Source organism: Miscanthus floridulus, chromosome 16 (assembly GCF_019320115.1).
Source record: "Miscanthus floridulus cultivar M001 chromosome 16, ASM1932011v1, whole genome shotgun sequence".
Classification (NCBI taxonomy): domain Eukaryota; kingdom Viridiplantae; phylum Streptophyta; class Magnoliopsida; order Poales; family Poaceae; genus Miscanthus; species Miscanthus floridulus.
The window spans coordinates 112,941,238-112,960,350 of record NC_089595.1 but is presented as its reverse complement, the minus strand read 5'-3'; the positions used below and the strand labels follow the sequence as shown (position 1 = coordinate 112,960,350).

The following is a 19,113-nucleotide window of genomic DNA, read 5'->3' as shown; positions in this document are numbered from 1 at the left end:
TCAACTGGATATCCACAAATAGATATCCTGTATTCTAGATTTTTCGCTAGTCAAAGATGGAGAGCGGGAATAGTTCTCTAGACTGCGCATAAAATATAGCAAAACTGTTGGAGAGTATAAAGATATATAAAAAAATTTTTTACTCAATGACTCTCCAAATGATAATTTAGAGAGTAGATTTAGAAAGGCTCTCAGAGCTGGTCTAACAATGCCATTGTGTGCCTTCGTTTTCACAAATTTCACCTCTTACTCATTGCTGACGAGGTACACGAGATCACCCAAGTGTTGCACTTCCAGGCCTGCCTTCTCACACCCGTTGAAGAAAAGTGATTGATCCTCTGCGTTAGCGCATCAGAAACACTAGGTTGTTTATATAGTATACATATGATGTTCTCCACTGTTTTCATACTATCCATGATATGTTCTACAATATATTTTAAGTTGTTCATATATTATCTTCTGAAATTCCTTGATATATTTCCCGTTATTCACACGTATATCGGTACCCTTAAGATGTTTCATGATATATTTTATTTTTCCTTTACTTTTGATTATTATTATTTTATTGCATTCTTTTTATATTTTTTATTTTGTTTTATGTACTACGGGTTTTTTTCATTATTGCATGAGATATATTATGATATATTTTGATCTAGAATATTATTCTCTTGAAGGTGGAATACTTTTTTATTTAAATGGTCCGATACGGTTTATAACAGTAATAATAGTATAAATATTTCATAATCAATGTAAATCATCTAGATGTTGTAGTGGTGGAAAAATATTTTCTTAGCCAACAGATCTCCTCTCTAGGACACTAGTTTTGCACTTTTGCTGCTCCTATCGATCTATCATTTCACGAGTCACGAGCGGAGCGGAGTCCGTGCCACGAGATATGCGGAGCGGCATCTCGCGAGCGAGTTGCAGAGCGGGCCGGAGCGAGGCGAGCGAGTGCGCGAGCTGCGGAACGGGCCGGCCCATACGCAGGAGAGGAGCGAAGGAATTCGTCGGCCCATGCGCGGGAGCAAAGCCCCGGGCCAGGATAATTTGGTGGTCGGCGAGGTTCACAGTGCCACCCGGTCGAACCTAAGCGCCGCCCCGCTCTCCCGCACCAGCCTCCGCAACTCTCCGTCTCGCGCCGCCGTCGCCTCGCCCCACGTCGTCGCGCCTCCTCTCTTTCTCTCTCTCCGCCGGCTTCCTTGACTGCCCCGCGCCGGACTCTCCTATCTCGCCCTCTCTGCTGCTCATGGCGCCGCCGCCACAACCAAAGCAGCTGGTGCTCGCCGCGTCATCTGCGGACGCGGGCGTGGCCGCCTGGGACCTCCGCACCGGCGCGGAGGACATCCGCCTCCCGCCCTTGGTCGCTCGCCTCGGTCGCCGACCGCTTCCTCGCCGCCGCTCAGGCTCTTCCCGCTGGCGGCAACTCCGGGACCATCCACTTCTACTACTGGGACAAGGTAAGCACGCTCTACATAAAACCCCGAACGGCGCTCTTGAACTCCGAACCCATGACCCCGAGTCGTTTCTTGGTTTCGGTTGCAGCCGCAAGTGGCCGTCAAGAGCTTTCCTGCTGAACCGATCCGCGCACTTATCGCCGATCAGGAGGGGAGCTACCTCATCGGCGGTGGCAGCAATGGCAATATGTTCCTTTGGGAGGTGAGGGCATTGTGCTTTCTTTGAGATGGGTTGAAACTGTTAGTATGTGCTGTTGGATGCTTGGTGTGCTGTCGTTTGAGGTTGATGTGGAATGTTTCCAGTGTTTTTGCTTGTTATTAGCGTGCTCAAGGTGGTGTGAAGTGGATGCCCCTGGTGGTGACTAATCAAAATTGGACCAGGGCCTTCATTTCTTTCCAGTTGATTTGGAAAAGAATAGTTGGGGTTATTTAGTTCTGAAATGAAATATGTGTACAATAAACTTTGTTAGACTTCTTGCAGTAGAACATTTTTTTTTCTGTAGCTTGTGCGCTGCACTGTATGGGGTGGTGAATGAATGTGTGTTTTAGGTGCTAAAACTTTTAAGGCGGTGCTTATTTTGCGTTAGTGTTCTCTTTAGCACTTAATAACCTGGCAGTTTTAGAAGCTAATTACTATGCCATAGGTTAACAATTTGTGCGTTTCGCGCAAGAAGCTCACTGTGACCATTAGAAAACTATGCTGTCGGCATTCGTGTATACACCAGTCTAAAGTTCCATGATCAAATGCCACCGGGTGTCTTTTACTTTTTACTCATATGTCCATTTAGCACCTGAAGACATTTTCCATAACGTCGTGATGTGTCCCCCCCCCCCCCCCCCCCCCCCCCCCCCCCCCCCCCTCTGTTTTTCTACTTGAGCATTGGTGTTTTACTGTTACTTAAGCAGAAACACATTGTAATCCTCAGTTTTCTCTCAAAGTTGTGTCAATATTTGACATGTTTACTCGGTGTATTTTCACAGGTACAGTATTAGGTAACTAATTATGTCTTTCCTCTGTTTGCTGGTGTCTTATGTGCCTATGAGTTTGGTTTCTGTCTGCAGTTTATGCTATATATCTGGATCTGATCCATCCAGCACTTTTTTGGTTAAATTTGAACATTGTCTAAGCTATTTATCTGACCCATCGAAGGGCGGGCCTGGTGCAAGCGGTAGAGTCTTACCGCCTGTGACCGGAAGGTCTCGGGTTCGAGTCGCGGTCTCCTCGCATTGCACAGGCGAGGGTAAGGCTTGCCACTAACACCCTTCCCCAGACCCCGCACAGAGCGGGAGCTCTCTGCACTGGGTACGCCCTTTATTTATCTGACCCATCGGATTTTATGATGGTTTATAGGTGTCTAGTGGAGAGCTTCTCCACACATGGCATGCGCACTATCGTGCTGTTAGGTGCCTCGCGCTGTATGACTATTTGCTTGTCGCAGGGTCAGAGGATGGGAGTATCAAAGTTTGGGATCTCATCACGTATGTTTGTTTTGTGTAGTAAAATTGGTCAAACTATTTTTGTATAGTACTATAGTGTTCATTGGGTTTGGTTGTATTGGTTGCAGGGTGCTTGATGAGCAGTCAAGGCTGGAGGCCCAGACACCATACATGTATAGTTTCAGTCAGCATGCACTGCCTGTAACTGATATTTCTTGTTTTCTTGGAGCAATTGCTATATCTTCTTCAGAGGATCGAACCTGCAAAGTGTGTGTGCAACTCAACTCTTGTTCTTTTTTTAATTGAATGTTTTATATGCAGTTATTTATTTGTTCTAGTTCTTGTTAGCCACTCTTATTTATAACTTAACTAGTACTACCACTGATTCCAAATGTAGGTCTTAGGATCGTATCTAGTCAAACTTTATTAACTTGGATCATAAGCATGAAAAGTTACATAGATTGACAATATATTGATGTTACTATATTTATCATGGAAAAATACTTCCATAATATATATTTCGCTATATAAATGGTATATTTTAACGAACATTACTAGGCAAAGTGTCATATTGGAGATTGTCAGTGTCCTAAACGACCTACATTTGGAATCGAAGGGAGTAGCATCTTGGGCTACATATTGTAATGGCATTTGTTCTTATCTGCAGATTTGGAGTTTATCTGAGGGTAGGATGCTAAGAAGCATTTCATTTCCTACTAGCATTGGTTCTGTAGCACTAGACCCAAGAAGTCATATTTTCTATGCTGGTGGTAGAGATGGAAAGATATATGTTACTGCTATGGGTGTTGATCTCAGTTTTCATGGTAGTGATGAGTCATCTATTCTGGGCACATTGGATGACCACAGGTTTGCCTGACCTAGTTTTTTGTCTTGTTCTTGAAAATTACTGCTGTGAATTACTAGTATCTCGTAACATGAAATTCCATGAGATAATTGTTCATCACTTAAAATTACAGGCATGGTTTTCAGCTTTTACAAGGCTCCATATCTTCAACCTTCACTTTAGACTTGAATGAATAAAAATTGAATTGCTAGGACATCCATGTTGCATCTACTCCGATTGATGGGCAGAGGGATAGAGTAAGTTGCAAAAAGGAATAACGGAAATCATAGATCTTATCTAGTGACATTACCTTAAAATAATAATGATAATCCACTTTGGAATTTAGTTGGCAACATGGAAATTCTTTTCTTCCTCAACACATTAGGAATGTAGCCGGGGATCGAACAGGCAACATGTACATTCTGCACAGCCTTAGGGTAACTGCATTTGCAAGGATATTATTTGCAGTGGTTCATGAAAGGAAAGGGGTGGTTCGAATTAGAGTTTTCACACATTTTTTTTACTGGAAATTGAATACGATTTAAAGAATTATTATATCCTGACAATATAACTAATGATGAAATTAAATAATTAATAAATATTAATACATTTCCTAACACTTAAGTGTTCCATAATAAATGTACAAGTATATAACACTTTAAGGTCCTGTATGTTTGGCAGGGCTCCACTCCTTGATTCTCCAGCCCCACTTCCTGATTCTTTGGAACTTGGAATTTATTCTGTCTGATAGAATCGTTTGGCAAGCTGTGACTGTGAAGTGATTCTTGAAAGAGCGGATTAAGCTGTAATTTTCCATAGTACCCCTGACTGTCTGAACAAAAGTCTGTAATACATATCATGAATAGGCATGCATTGTTTGATACATGCTGGTTAAATTTGTGTAACGACAAAGTGACTATAGAAATTCTTCACCCAACACGCCAATAATTAATTGGTGACACCACAAGTTGCATCGTACAATCATCATATTCTAAAGTCCAAACCGATGGGGTCCAATAGATTACAAAGTCCCCAAAAGAGAACAAAATAATCAGACATTTTCTTACAGGGTCCAGGCGTCTAGCTTGCCCCTGTCAATCTTCCCAATTGTTTAATAAACCACGAAAGCCATTGTTGTTCATCCTATGGCAAAAGTAGTATATAACCACCAACAAATAAATGAATACCTGATTTACATGCTGACTGAACAAATCAAAATTAACTAGGGCTCATCCTATGCTTTGATAAACAGAACATTAAACAAAGTTGTGTTGCCAGGACCTTCGGTCTGGATGAGGGACGACCAGAGGCAGCCTGGACATCGGTGGTTCTGACCTAGAGGAAGACAACGGTGGCCTCTATGGAGACCACAGCCTGTGGAAGGTGGACACCGGAGCTCGATCTGCTGGGAGTGGGTGCGCCTGTACAGGGGTATGGTAGGGTTGCCCCCTGGGGTCGACTGACACCAACTGTACCGAATCTTAATTTCTAGCTAGGAGAGGGGGGGGGGGGGGGGGGGGGGGGGGCGTATGTGGGTGTCCTGGGGATGGACCTGGGCGCAGAGCTCCCCTGTTTGGACGGCTGGCGTCGGGCCAGTCCTGTTGGCAGCGCTGCAGTTGCCCACACATGGAGAGAAAAGCTCGAACCCCTCCGAGCGGTGCTTTGGGACAAACGGGTGCAGGATGGGGAACTGCGGGCCTTTTATACCCGTGGCAATTGTGGATCAATAACCTTTTGACTTGTTGAGGAGGTCTATAATCAGAAGGGTGGGGAGCAGGCGTGAATCTGTGGGAGCAGTTTTTTTGACTTCGTGGTTGGTATAGAAAAATGAGGGAGCGATTCACTAGATTCCCCTAAGAAGCTGTGCCAAATTTTGGCGTTTGGCAGAGCTGGAGTGATTCTCATGAAGAAGCTGCTCCAAGTTGTGCTGCCAAATGCACCCTAATTAACTTCAATCTAAAGGAATTCTCATCCTCTTTTTTATTTGTTTTTCTGTTATTCGCTGCTTAGAAACTATAGATAGGCTTATTTTTTTTGGTAATGATTATTCATTGATCTGCATTGTTGTTAGCAGTGCAGGTTATTCAATGCCATTATCTAAATAAATTTATTTGCATCTACTATCTCTGTTTAATATTGTCTGCTTCAGTGTCAAATTCCTAACATTTATGTGGTGAGATCTATTAAGTTGATTCTGTTTTTTTTTTGACTGATCCAGCAAGGCAGTAACAAGCTTAGCATCAAGCACAGATGGACTTCTACTTGTCTCTGGATCTGAGGATGGTAATGTTCGTGTGTGGGATACTAGATGTCAGCAGGTGACCCGAAAATTCAAACACTCCCAAGGTTATACTCTTATTTTATATTAAAAAGGCTATATTCGTACTGAAAACCTACCTTGACTTTACAAAACTTAGTGCAATATTTGAAAACTTAATTCTTACGTTGGACACTCTTATGCGTTGAATATGTGGTTGGGTTGCGAGCCTACTCCATTGACTGGTAGAACTTTCTTCCTAGAGAAACCTAAGGATCACATATTTTCCTGAGACACTTAATAGGCAAAAGATGTTTCTTTTTGTTTTTTACTGTCATTAAAGGTATTATTAAATACATTTCCTTATGTTAGGTGAATGGTGATAATTTACCTAGGCTGAGTTCCGTCAATCAATCCTAAATCACTCTTAGTTCTATGGGAATTCTTTTTTTGAGGGAAGTTCTATGGGATGTCTTGATTATAACTGAAACATGAACTCTGGACTGTTAAGGTCTCCGCAAGTTTACACAGTCAACTTTCATGACTCATGGTACGTATTATTCTTCGCCAGAAGCTTACATATCTCTAAAGCTGAGGCTAAGACTATTCTATGGCCATGCTTTTTTTAATATACAATGCACCTTTTGTATATAGTTTATGAATCATGTTCTTGTTTCCTTTTTTTCCCGAATCTGCAGTACCACTGAGCTTTGATAATGTAATTGTTTGTTAGGTCCAGTAACCAATGTTCTGATAGTAACGCCACAATGAGTAAATCTGCCACCACTACAACCATTACGCAAAGTTTGCTCAGCAAATGGGGAGGCTGAACGGCGGGCAGTAGTTCTTCCTCGGCCTGAAAATGATCCAATTCCTGGAAATAAAACCTCCATTTTTATGGAGCGCTACTTGGATGAGCTTCAGGTTGGGTGATTTTGCTTTGTCTTTCATTTGGTGCCATACATCTTACAAGTTTCATTTCCATATTTCTTTCTGTTGCATCTTATGTTTTTTTATGGGGTCCAGAAGCATGGTGGTTCTTCCAGGTTATTTGATTTTGGGCTGAATGCTCAGAATGGCACTCCAAACCAACAGGGAACAGAATGGAGAGACAGATACTTGGAGTTGCAGGATCTCTTTGTACATGAGGTCCTCCATCAGATGCCATCCTCGAGGAACCCATGATGCGCATGCTTTGGATATCATAAGTTGCTATTGTCAATTAAGTAAGTGAATTTTATTTTCTCCTGCTGGTTAATAATAGAGATCATGAAGAAATGGCAGAGATTTTTGCCAACAAAATAACATAACCTGGAAAATCCTTTTTTTTTTCATTTCAATTATTCTAGTCTCAATAGTTTATGGTAGCATAATCAAGTTAGTGGCAGAAGCATATTGCACTTCTATGCATGCTGTGTTTTTGTTTCAGCCATGAGACTTATGTTTTTTAACACGTTGTGTAGGATCATTTGTGGTATCGAAACAGTGATGGTTGCCATTCGGGCCACAAACGATGTAGATGGGCTCTTTGGAGTAATTCAACTGGTGGCTGTGGGGTGTAATTGAGGGTGCCTTTGGCTGCGAGGAACTTTTCAGATTCCCAGTAAAATCACTAGAATCGCTGCCAAAGTTCACTTGGAACTGATTCTCGTTTTTGTACTAGTCTCGATAAACACCAAAAACCTGGTTTCTCTTGATTCTAGTTCTAATTTGAAGAGTCCAGCGAGCTAGGTAATTAATAAAGTGATTTTGATTTATTAGAGAAATGTTTCTTAAGGGAATCTAGGTTTTAAAACTTTTCTATGAGAATCTAGATTTGAAACGTTTCCACGAGAGTTTAGAACCCTGCATAAGTATAAAATGCTGAGGCATAGTATAAATTGGAACAGTGAAATAGTGCAGAGATTGGCCAATTCTGAAGCAACCTGTTAATTTTCAAAAAAAAAAAAAACCCTCAAGTGCTGTTTGGTTAAGGCGTGAGACGAAGAGTTGCGGAGGTTGGTGCGGTCGTGCTGGAGAGCGGGGCGCCTTCGAGCACCGCCCAGGGATAGATAGGAGAGTACGGCGCGGCGCAGTCAAGGAAACCGGTGGAGGGCGAGAGGCGAACAGGCAATCGCACGTGAACATTACTTTTCTATGTATTATTGGATCTACATGTTTTTCTATCAAATTCTTAAACTATGTGAAATATATTAGTTATTTATTCGTCGCTAGTGACTACTCTATCCTATTTTTTTAATGTTTACGTCAAAATAGCTAGCCAAATAGCTAATTATTGGATGTCCCAAAGGAATGAGCTTGAAAGCTGAAACTCATGTGCTCAGGCACCTAAAATAAAATTTTCTTCGACAGATTAGAGAAGACAAAAAAACCCTGCAGTGCACACGTATGGCGGCTTAGGCTTTGTTTAGTCCCTCTTCCTAAAGTTTACTCTCTATCCTATTAAATGTTTGACATATACATTGAGTATTAAATATAGACTCAAAAAAATAACTAATTGCACAATTCGCAACTATTTTATAAGGCGAACTTTTAAGCCTAATTAGTTTATGATTTGACAATGTGGTGCTACAGTACGCGTGTGCTAATGACGGATTAATTAGACTTAATAAATTCGTCTCGTGGATTACTGACGAATTTTGTAATTTATTTTTTTATTAGTATCAAACATCACATGCGATATCTTTATGTGATATCTGATGTGACGTCTCAACATTTTATACCCTAAATTTAAACCAGACCTTAGTTTGGAACTCCCTATTCGATAGGATGAGCGCATACATATTCATTCAGTCAGTCGGTCAGTCGCCCCACGTGTCCTGTGGTCTGTGGAGAAGTCGAGAGTTTTTTTTTTTTTTTTTTTTTTTTTTTTTTTTTTTTTTTTTTTTGACAACAGAAAGAGAAGTCGAGAGTTGAGACCGAGGTAGCCAAGTCAATGCTGCGTCAGATCTGACCTGCATGCTCCATGGACCATCGTGTCTCATTGTCAGTCGGTCTGCGGCGGCGGCTCCAACCAGTTGTGCTCGCTTTGCCACACCGTATCCACAGCGGCCGGCGCAGGGCACACGGCGCGCCACCGCCTGGACCCACCGCGACGGCGGCGGGGTAACGCCCACGCGGCCACCCGAAGCACACAAATTGGAAAGAGCGACTCGTACTACATGCACTTGGCTCGGCTGTCTGAGACCCTCTCTCCCATGATTTAATACAGACTACAGAGAGCGCAACCATGCTCACTTCTCTGCAGCAAAATCAGTTCCACAGACAAAACAACAGGATCAGAGCACAGAACTTGTTGAGAGGAGGGCCTCACTAACTGCTATACTCACTCGCATCGCCAACAACAACATAAGAGAAGAAATGGAAAGGAAAAGTGAAGTCATTCTATGCTCGCGGCAGCTAAACAGTCTGTTCGTTTATTGGTTTCAGCCAGAGCTTATCAGCCAGCTAACAGTGTTTTTCTCTCACAATAAACCAACACCAGCCGGGCTTATCAGCCCAGAAACCAACCCGAACAGTGATAGCGCATCCTCCTGGGGTCGAAGTCACAGTGCTTGGATCTCGCCGCCATAGCCATACCGCTTCAGAAGCCGCTCGTCTTGCCGCCAGTTTTCCTTCACTTTGACCTCTATCTGTACAAGGAAGGAGTCGTGCATTACTTGTTAGACAGAAACTTCTCCACGATGGTAGCATTGCAGCAGGAGATGGCAAGTCCACAGCGACCACGTAATATAAGTGAATAAGATGTATGTAAACCTCAAGGTAGACTTTCTTTTGTAGGAAATCCTCGATGTCAAGCCTTGACGCGGTTGCCAACATCTTTATGGCTTTGCCATCCTGCATCAATCGGACATGTTAGGGGAATATTTTTTGCCATTAGACATGAGACAACACAACCCGGGAATTCATGGCCTAATTCCTTTCTTTATAATAGATTGAATCTTAGATTTTAAAAAAGTCTAATTTCTTGTCTCATGTATTTCAAATATCCAGGAAAAACAGCCCACATCATGTATAATTATGGTATTGTTAACTTTTTTTTTACCTTCCCTAGTATAATGCTTCTTTGTGATTCTTTCTCAACAAGTATGTCAACTTGAATGAAGTCCTTGGCACTAGGCCTACTTTTGTAACTGACAACATTAACCTGTCATGAAAAAATGATTATATTAGAAATAAAGAATATCAAGATGGAGAATATGCTGCATCAAACTCATAGGGAAAACACCTGAAGATATACCTGGCATGAATAAGGAATTTCCTGCCTGTATTGAACAAAAATCTTTTCCCTCACTATTTCACCAACAAAAAATCTCTCGGGGTGTTCACTAGCTATATCCTGAAACATGATGAACCACATGGCTAAATACATGAACAGAATACGCCTATTAATCTCAAATCATCCCATGTAGTACAACATCTAACAAAAAAATAGATGGTTCAGTTCAACTGAGGAATCATATTACAGAGCATATGCTTGTTTAAGAGATAAACCACAGAGCAACAAAGAGGGTGGTAACAATGTACTAAAAGGGTGTAAGCCTATTATTTAGCATCCTCTAGATGAAGTAAAAATATGTCGGGGCTTTTGAGAAAATATTTCTTCACAACTGATTTGTAGCAACCTAGCAGGGCACATAGTAATCATTTCGTACTAATTCATACATTAGCAGTTTCAAGTTCACATTGCTCAGTTCACGAATAATGGAAAAAAGCAAACTCCCATGCCATCTGCAGAAAGATGATTTGCCAATGCCTCCATCCATCAAACTAAGATTAACACAAGATTTGTCGGGAGTCAACATTGGAATGGGCACATCAAGTTCAACTATAATGATATTCAGGAGCACGCTCTTGACCACACAGACAAAAATATTTACTAAAATGTTCTGAGCGCCAGAACCTGACTCTCTCTGTTTATAATATATGAGGACAGTCCATGACATTTAAAGGTAAACAAAGCATAGGGAGATGCCATTAGAAAAATATGAATGATCTTTGCTAATACCTTGGGGTAGTAAGCAGGACCCAGAGGGAGCTTTGACAATATCCACTCCTTGATATCATCCACCCCATTACCAAATTTAGCACTTATTGGTATAACATCATCAACATTAGTAAATTTTTGGTACCACTGTCAAAAGAGTTGTCCGGAAATCAATACCAACTGCATGCAGAGAAAAGCACAAAAGAAACAGGGAAACACCTTTCAACAATTGTATCAGGTTCATACCTCAAGTTTCTTTGCGATTTCTCCGGGTTTTATGAGATCTTTCTTGTTCAATACCAGCAGTACAGGAAGTCCAATATCTTTGTTTCCCACACCTTCTTCAAGCATTTCATCAATCTAAAAGCTCAAAGCTTGCAAGATGTAAGGTAAAATGGTTGAAAGTCAGGATGGATTACTTTCTTTCTTACTGCTGGCAATACCTTTTCAGGCGTTTTGCAAGCATCAGCAACAACAAGCACACAGTCCGCACTGCCGATAGCGCTCCTGACATTCTTCATCATCATACTGTCCAGCTTATGCATCTCCTTTTTAATAACACCAGGAGTGTCATAAAGTATAATCTGCAAACTAAATGATAACTCAGATTAGCAGTGAAAAGCAACATGATCCCCTTGATGGTAATGGAACCAGAAACTTCCGAGGACCTTAATTTGTATTGAATTGAATAAAATTCTGATACCTGGTATTCTGGTTCAGAACATATACCAAGAATGCGATGTCTTGTCGTTTGCGGTTTATCTGTTACAATTGAAAGTTTCTGACCAACCATTTGGTTTATAAGGGTGCTCTTGCCAACATTTGGCTTCCCCAATACAGCAACATAGCCTGCGGAGACACCGTATCAGTATGCCAATCATTCAATATGGATCAATTTCCAATTTGCAATTTTGACGAAAATGCTCTGCGCATTGCAACTTTGCAAGCTCCTTAATTTTACTTTACGAACTAGGACGAAATTTGGCTAATAAAGTTTAGAACTAAGTGCATGACCTCAATTCCTAAGATTAATCAATACTAAACCCGACTAATTTCAAACTCAGAAAGCACAGAAGTGAGAAGCCTAACCGCTGCGGTGATTGGCGCAAAGAGAGGAGCCAAGTTCCTCCGACTCGTACTCATCCAGCAGCGCCAGGCTCCGGTCCGGCTTCTCGATGAGCTCCAGGCGCGGCCTCGTGCTCACCGCCGGTTCAGCTTCCTCCTCCTCCTCCACTTCTTCTTCCACCATCTCATCCTCTTCCACTCCTGAATAGGTCATAATCGCATTGCACACAGCCCAAGCTCCATGCTTCAGTCTCGAGGCGCGGACGCGTCTTCCTTGCAGCACACACGGGGAAATAAAATCCGGTGGAAGAGCAAGAGCTCTATGGGAGAGACACGGAGGCAGCAACGGCGGCGGCGCGACGAACCGGAGAGCGAGGCCAAGCTCCATCGTGGCGAGTGCAGACTGCAGAGAGTGCGCAATGTGTTCGCGAGCATCCGCCATTGGGGATAAGAAAGAGAAGGCAGGCGACGGGATGTTTTCGGCCCATTTTTTCAAAGAGTTTTACCTCAGCTTTTATTGAAAGCCAGTTGTCGGCCCATTTTCGGAGGCCCATAAAAGGAAAAGGCCCAGGCCCATGAACTGGTCACGGCCTACCCGCCACGGAGCCCTCCCGACAAAAACGACCAGAGCAGCAAGCTCCCAACCGCCGCCGGAGCGCGGAGCAAAACCATCTCCAAAACCCTAGCCCCCATCCCCTCGCTGGGAAGTCTCGTCGGCGGCGGCGGCGGAGATGGGCAAGGCGAAGGGGAAGCAGCGCCAGGACAAGTTCTACCACCTCGCCAAGGAGCAAGGGTACCGGAGTCGCGCGGCCTTCAAGCTGCTCCAGCTCGACGCGCGGTTCCGCTTCCTCCCGACGGCGCGCTCGGTGCTCGACCTCTGCGCCGCGCCGGGAGGGTGGGTCCAGGTGGCCGTCAACCATGCCCCCGTGGGAGCCTTCGTCGTCGGGGTCGACCTCGTCCCCATCCGCCCCATCCGCGGTGCCCACTCGCTCACCGAGGACATCACCACCACCAAGTGCCGCGCCGCGGTGCGGAGGCTCATGGACTCCAACGGCGTCTCCGCCTTCGACGTCGTGCTCCACGACGGGTCGCCCAACGTCGGTGGTGCCTGGGCACAGGAGGCCACATCGCAGTCGGCGCTCGTCATCGACGCACTGCGCCTTGCTACCATGTTCCTCGCTCCCAAGGGCGCCTTCATCACGAAGGTAAAGGATTCTACAGAAGAAGAATGCTCAATGTTGCAGCCATTGGCTTCCCTTTGTAATTAAGCATGATGCTTATTTTCCTTGTAATATGTGAATGCAAAATGTCTTTGTTGAAAATACACTATAAAAATCTGTTCTAAATAAGTGGCAGCATGATATCTTGACATTTTCATGCCTAGTCAGGTGTTATGTTTATGTATATATATGTGCTCCTTGGTTCACAGTGAAGTAGTATCCATTCTTCTGACATGTTGAGTGGTTTTGACAGTTTATACCTTGCAGAGTTGTCATGTGTTTTGTTATTGACTCATCTCCTTCAGTTGTTGAATCAGCTTTATTTTCGTTGTTCTCATTGTCTCACATTTCAATCCATGTTTAATCAACTGTTCTTTTTCTTCAACAGGTTTTTAGGTCTCAAGATTACAACGCTATTATGTACTGTCTTAAACAGGTGTGTATTCATTAAATGTTTTGTATTTTTTTATTTTTCCTATTTGGTTAATTGAAACATCAAATATCATCTTGGTTTGCAGTTGTTTGAGAAGGTTGAGGCGACTAAACCTTCGGCAAGTCGGTCTACATCTGCTGAAATTTATATCATCTGCCTGAAATACAAGGCTCCCGCAAAGATTCAGCCAGAACTTCTTGATATAAAGCACTTGTTCAGTGTGGTTCCAGAACAGACCAAAGTATGTTGAACCACTTGTCTGAATCATCTGTCTAAGTGTCTAGTTTCTTTTCTTTTTTCTGCTAGCGTACCTTAATTTTGGAAATTTTGGTGCTCTGCAGTCTAGGGATGTCATGGATGGTAGGAAAAAGAGACACCGTGATGGGTAGGCCCTCTTTTCACATCAAGTTTGCCTGCTTCTTTTCCTTTTCCCCTTCTGAAAGTATGTATCTTTTTTATATCTATATAATTGTTAGCACGATTAGCAGTGTTCACATCATAGTGGACTATAATGTTCTACCTATATCTGTTCTCAGTTCTCACATTAAATATCCATTTCTTACGTTCATTATAAGTTTATAACAGCCTGTTTTCCAATATCCTTGTTCTGCTCACATGTAAATAATTGCATTGCTCTTGGTATCGTGAAAGTTTACAAGTTGCTCTGTTATTTCGTGCAAGCAATTGAGATGTTTGTTCTCACCAATTCGGCATTTTTTAAAGTCACATAATCAGTTAGTCATTTCTAGTTTGAGCCAGAAAACTGTGCTTTTCTGCTCTTTGGGTAAGCAACAATGAACAAGAATTAATAGTTTGTAGAATTTGTTCAACAAAAACACCAGTACTCGGGTTCATGTATGGTGCATCACTAAGAGCGTTTATGTTGATAAGAGTGGGTGGGTGTTTATGTTGGCTCACTGCACTTAAGGTTATGTTGTTGTTGTTGTTGTTGTTATTTTCATAAGAGTGAGTGGGTGTTTATGTTGGCTCACCAAGCCTATCACCTGTAGAAGTTTATTAAAAAGGCATACGCTGTTCTTTCTATGTTGAAAAACTTTGGTGGAATCCACCTGTAGAAGTTGTAGCTTTAAGTTTTTGTTACACAAAGCCCTCTTTGGTGAACAATATGGCACAATAGATTGTTATACACTGATATCAATAACTTGTATGTAGGTATGAAGAAGGGAATACGACATTGCGGAAAGTCGGTTTGGCATCAGACTTTATATGGTCTGACGCCCAGGCACCACTGGAGTTTTTGGGCTCTTACAATGCAATTTCATTTGATAATCCAGAATCCCTGCCCATAAAGAATCATGAGCTTACAACAGATGATGTAAGGAACTGATGCCATTGCTAAGCATACTGCACAGCTTATCTTTCCATCTATTTTTGTATAGGTACTTACGTTTGATTATTTGGTTTGTGCCAGATAAAAAATTTCTGTGAGGACTTACTTCTGTTGGATAAGAATAGTTTCAAGCATATCTTGAAGTGAGTACCTTATCTACCATTCTATTTTCCCATATGGTTTATTTCTGTTCATTTAAATAGTTATGATAACCCAAACAAGTCTATAAGTAGAGGTGTGCAGAGTATATAAATCTTATATCTATTGCATGACCATGTTAGATGGCGAATTCGCTTACGAAAAGCACTGTCAGCGTCTTCACAAGTCACCCCAAAGGTCAGTGATGCTGTGGAGAACACAAAGGTCACGGATGATGATGTACTTCTACAGGAAATGGAAGAATTGACCAGTGTCATTGATAGAAAGAAAAAAAGAGAGAGAAAGCGTTTGTCAAAGCGTCGGGCAAAGGTATTATGAAATACATATGCATTTTTTGCAATATGATGTTGATTTGAGATTTATGCTGACATATGGCTCTCTTCATTCCAGGATAAAGCACGCAAGGCCACAGGAATGCAGATTGATGCTACAGGAGATGATTATGGAGATCCTGACTTGTTTTCTATTAGTGTTATCAAGGTATAATGCTTGTTTCTGTGGACATGTTATGTGCTATCTTTTACTTAGTGGCATTACCTGTCCTCAGAATTTATACTGATAGCTCACTGGAAGAGATTTAGTTTTACATGAAACTTGTTTGTCCCCAATTTGTTACACTTAAAGAAGTAAACAGCAATACTCATTTTCCTCTCTTGAGTTTCCTCTATGACCCACATGCAATAATTTCTAAATACAGCAGGCTCCATTTTTGCTAAAACACACCAACAAATTTTATCCACTCTATTTGGATTTCTGTAAAGTAACCTTCTAATGAGCTGTGTATGTTCTATCTTTACCTGTGGTTTGTTCTTGGAAAAGCATCTAAAAGAGCATGCTCGTTCATGATCATCTAATTCTTAAGTTTTTATATTCATTTTCCTTTTTTTTAGGGTGGAAAAGAACTTGAAGCTGTTGAATCAGCAGAGCTTGATGTGGAAGATGAAATTGGAGACAGTGAGAATGAGGATACTCAAGCTCGTGAAGACTCTGATGAGGAAATGGATTCTGATGAGGAACAGCAGAGGTAATTTTTTTTGAACATCCACACCATCTGAACACATAATTAAGTGATCAAATATCCTTATATTTCTAAAAAAGAAAACTGTCATGTCAAAAGTTTGTAAGTAATCATTGTTCACATCAGGTATGATGCCCAGCTTGAGGAGATGCTTGATGAAGCTTATGAGCGCTTTGTAACTAAAAAGGGTGGTGAAATAAAACAAGAACGCAAGCGTGCGAAACGAATCAATCCTGATGCTGATGCAGACCTCTTAGAGGTAATACTTTGCCAAAGGGCAGGACTTGTACAATGCTATGCAATTCTTTTTTCTTTTTTACAATTTACAATAATAGAGGGTGTAAAGTTTAAGTTCTCAATTTCTTTTGTCTTGGTTACAATAATAGAGGTTGTAAAGTTTTAAGGTGATATAGATGTTTATTATCTTTTAATCTTACTAGGGAGGTGAAGATGATGGTGATGTTGAAATGGATCAAGATTTTGACGAAGATCAAGATCAGGAGACCAATCCCCTTCTGTTATCTCTAGATGAACAGAGGCCAACTAAAGAGCAGATTGTAAAGCAATGGTATAGTCAGGATGTGTTCACAGAAGCCGCAACCGGCGTTACTGAGCAGAGTGACACTGAAGATGAAAGGGAGAGTTTGCAGAGGAATAAGAAGATGGATAGTGGCAAAAAGGAAAAGGTGGCTAAAGCACAGTGTTTGCAACAAGAAGATTTTGAGATTGTACCAGCAGAACCTGTCCGAAATGAAGATGATTCATCTTCATCTTCTGATGAATCGGAGGATGATCTCGATGATTACAGAAAGGCTGAAGTACTAGCCTATGCTAAGAAGATGCTGAGGAAGAAACAGAGAGAACAGATACTTGATGATGCTTACAACAAGCACATGTTTGATGACGAAGGGTTACCCAACTGGTTTGTTGAGGATGAAAAGAGGCATAGGCAGCCCATGAAGCCTGTTACGCGTGAGGAAGTAGCTGCGATGAGGGCTCAGTTTAAGGAGATTGATGCCCGCCCATCCAAGAAGGTTGCAGAGGCCAAGGCTCGGAAGAAGCGTGTTGTCATGAAGAATCTTGACAAGGCACGCCAAAAGGCAGATGCTATAGCGGACCAGAATGACATAAACGAGCGATCAAAGAGGAAGATGATTGACCAGATTTACAGGAAGGCGATGCCAAAGAAGCCTCAGAAGGAGTATGTTGTTGCAAAGAAGGGGGTTCAGGTGAGGGCTGGCAAAGGGAAGGTGTTGGTGGATCCACGGATGAAGAAGGACAAGCGGGCTGGCGGAACTGGGAAGAAAGGGAAGAAGGGCGGCAAAGGCGCAAAGGGGAAGGGTGGCCCGAAAGGCATGAGAGGGAAAGCTGGGAAGAAGGCTGGGAAAGCCCCGCGGTAAAGAAGCTGAGGAGCTAAGCATGGCTGGAATGCTGGATGCCCGCCTCCCTGCTAAATTTTTGTCTCGTCCGACTACAGCTACTCAGTAGGCAGTAGGCAGATGTTTTGAAGTTGTGTGATGATAAAAGTTTATGTGTTCAAAGTTTTGTAGCGTGAGTTATCAGTGGGTATAATTTGTTTCAAAACTAGTGGTCACTTTGAGTGCCACTAAGCATAATTTTACACATTTCACAATCAATTATCAAAACTTTTAGCCCCCTTGGGGACTCCAGAACACAGGACATACAGATGCCTGCATCTCTACTAATATTTGTGTGACGAACGCCGGTGGAGACTTCTTTTTTTACAACTGAGGAACTGAAGAGTTCTCCTTTGTGTGTCGAGATGGACGTGGTCTGTCTGGCTGCTTTGGACTAGATAGGCGACTTTGGCTATGAAGTTCCCTCTGGAATCCGCTTGCATTTCCTTATCAGATGAAAAGAATGCAGCACTTGGAATCCCAAACATTGAGATGCAGAGACTAGGGATGAAAACGAAAATGACAATCTCCGATTTTCGAAAATCGTTTCGAGTTTTTTCCGATTTTTAGACCTAAACGGAAACGGTAGCGGTAATCGAAAACGATTATGGTAAAACAAATTGAAAACGAAAGCGAAAATGATTTTGCCCTCTTCCGATCGTTTTCGAACATTCTCGTATTTAACCGGTAATTTACCGTCGGTAATTACTAATTCAAAGGCCTTTAATTAATGAATCCTAATTTATTTATAGACTATACAATGCATTACGATCTGTGCATGCAAGCACATAAGGTATTTTTTTTTGGAAAGGAACCCAACTGCACACATAAGCACATAAGGCAAATATTTTTTTTTTTGGAAAGGAACTATCTATACGGAAGTATTTCATTTGTATAACAAGAAGGCAATCAGCCAATCACCCAATCACTTGCTGCACCCGTAACTCTATCCACGAACACGAACGGACTCGGGCGGCGTGCACCTGCACGTAAGGTGGTGTGAACTGTGTGGTTTCGGCTCGTCATCTGGTCAATTGTGGCTTTATTTATCATTGTCATATGAGATATGTCAAGTTATATGGATCTTTTCATGTTCTACAGTTTGACGTGTTTATTGTTTTTGAGGATATCGTTCTCGTGAATTCCGATCGTTATCGATGTATTTTCCGATCGACTATTGTCAGGTATCTCGCCTGACCCCTTGGGTATGGGCTCCGTCTCGCCCGACCCGAAGGACGCACTTTCCGTCTCGCCCGACCCCGAGGCTGTGGGGGTCTCGCCCAAGGCCGCGGGCTCCGTCTCGTCCGACCTCGAGGCCACGGGCTCCATCTCGTCCGACCCCCAAGGGTCACGGGCTCCGTCTCGTCCGACCCCGAGGCTACGGGGGTCTCGCCCAAGGCCGCGGACTCCGTCTCGCCCGACCCTTGGGTGCGTGCTCCGTCTCGTTCGACCCTCAAGGGTCGCGGGCTC

The 19,113-nt window shown here is 42.6% G+C and overlaps 2 protein-coding genes and 1 pseudogene across 2 annotated transcripts; 2 read left to right on the top strand and 1 right to left on the bottom strand.

Annotated features, from left to right (window-relative positions):
- Window positions 1-1,085: 1,085 nt before the first annotated feature.
- Window positions 1,086-8,078, top strand: LOC136513031 (protein ROOT INITIATION DEFECTIVE 3-like; annotated as a pseudogene).
- Window positions 8,079-9,382: 1,304 nt separating this feature from the next.
- On the bottom strand, window positions 9,383-12,620 carry LOC136512259 (GTPase ERA1, chloroplastic). Its single transcript, XM_066506231.1, has 9 exons — window positions 12,069-12,620; window positions 11,683-11,828; window positions 11,423-11,563; window positions 11,226-11,339; window positions 11,001-11,126; window positions 10,233-10,331; window positions 10,038-10,139; window positions 9,749-9,829; window positions 9,383-9,624 (listed from the first exon to the last, which is right to left on the bottom strand). Exons 1-9 carry the CDS (start codon window positions 12,484-12,486, stop codon window positions 9,538-9,540), a joined length of 1,314 nt encoding a protein of 437 aa, XP_066362328.1. The 5' UTR covers window positions 12,487-12,620; the 3' UTR covers window positions 9,383-9,537.
- Window positions 12,621-12,675: 55 nt separating this feature from the next.
- Window positions 12,676-17,898, top strand: LOC136512258 (uncharacterized). Its single transcript, XM_066506230.1, has 11 exons — window positions 12,676-13,249; window positions 13,653-13,700; window positions 13,783-13,938; window positions 14,039-14,082; window positions 14,871-15,033; window positions 15,130-15,191; window positions 15,330-15,516; window positions 15,598-15,687; window positions 16,098-16,231; window positions 16,352-16,484; window positions 16,666-17,898. The coding sequence occupies exons 1-11, from the start codon at window positions 12,776-12,778 to the stop codon at window positions 17,623-17,625; spliced, it is 2,451 nt and encodes an 816-aa protein (XP_066362327.1). The 5' UTR covers window positions 12,676-12,775; the 3' UTR covers window positions 17,626-17,898.
- The last annotated feature ends 1,215 nt before the right edge of the window (window positions 17,899-19,113 follow it).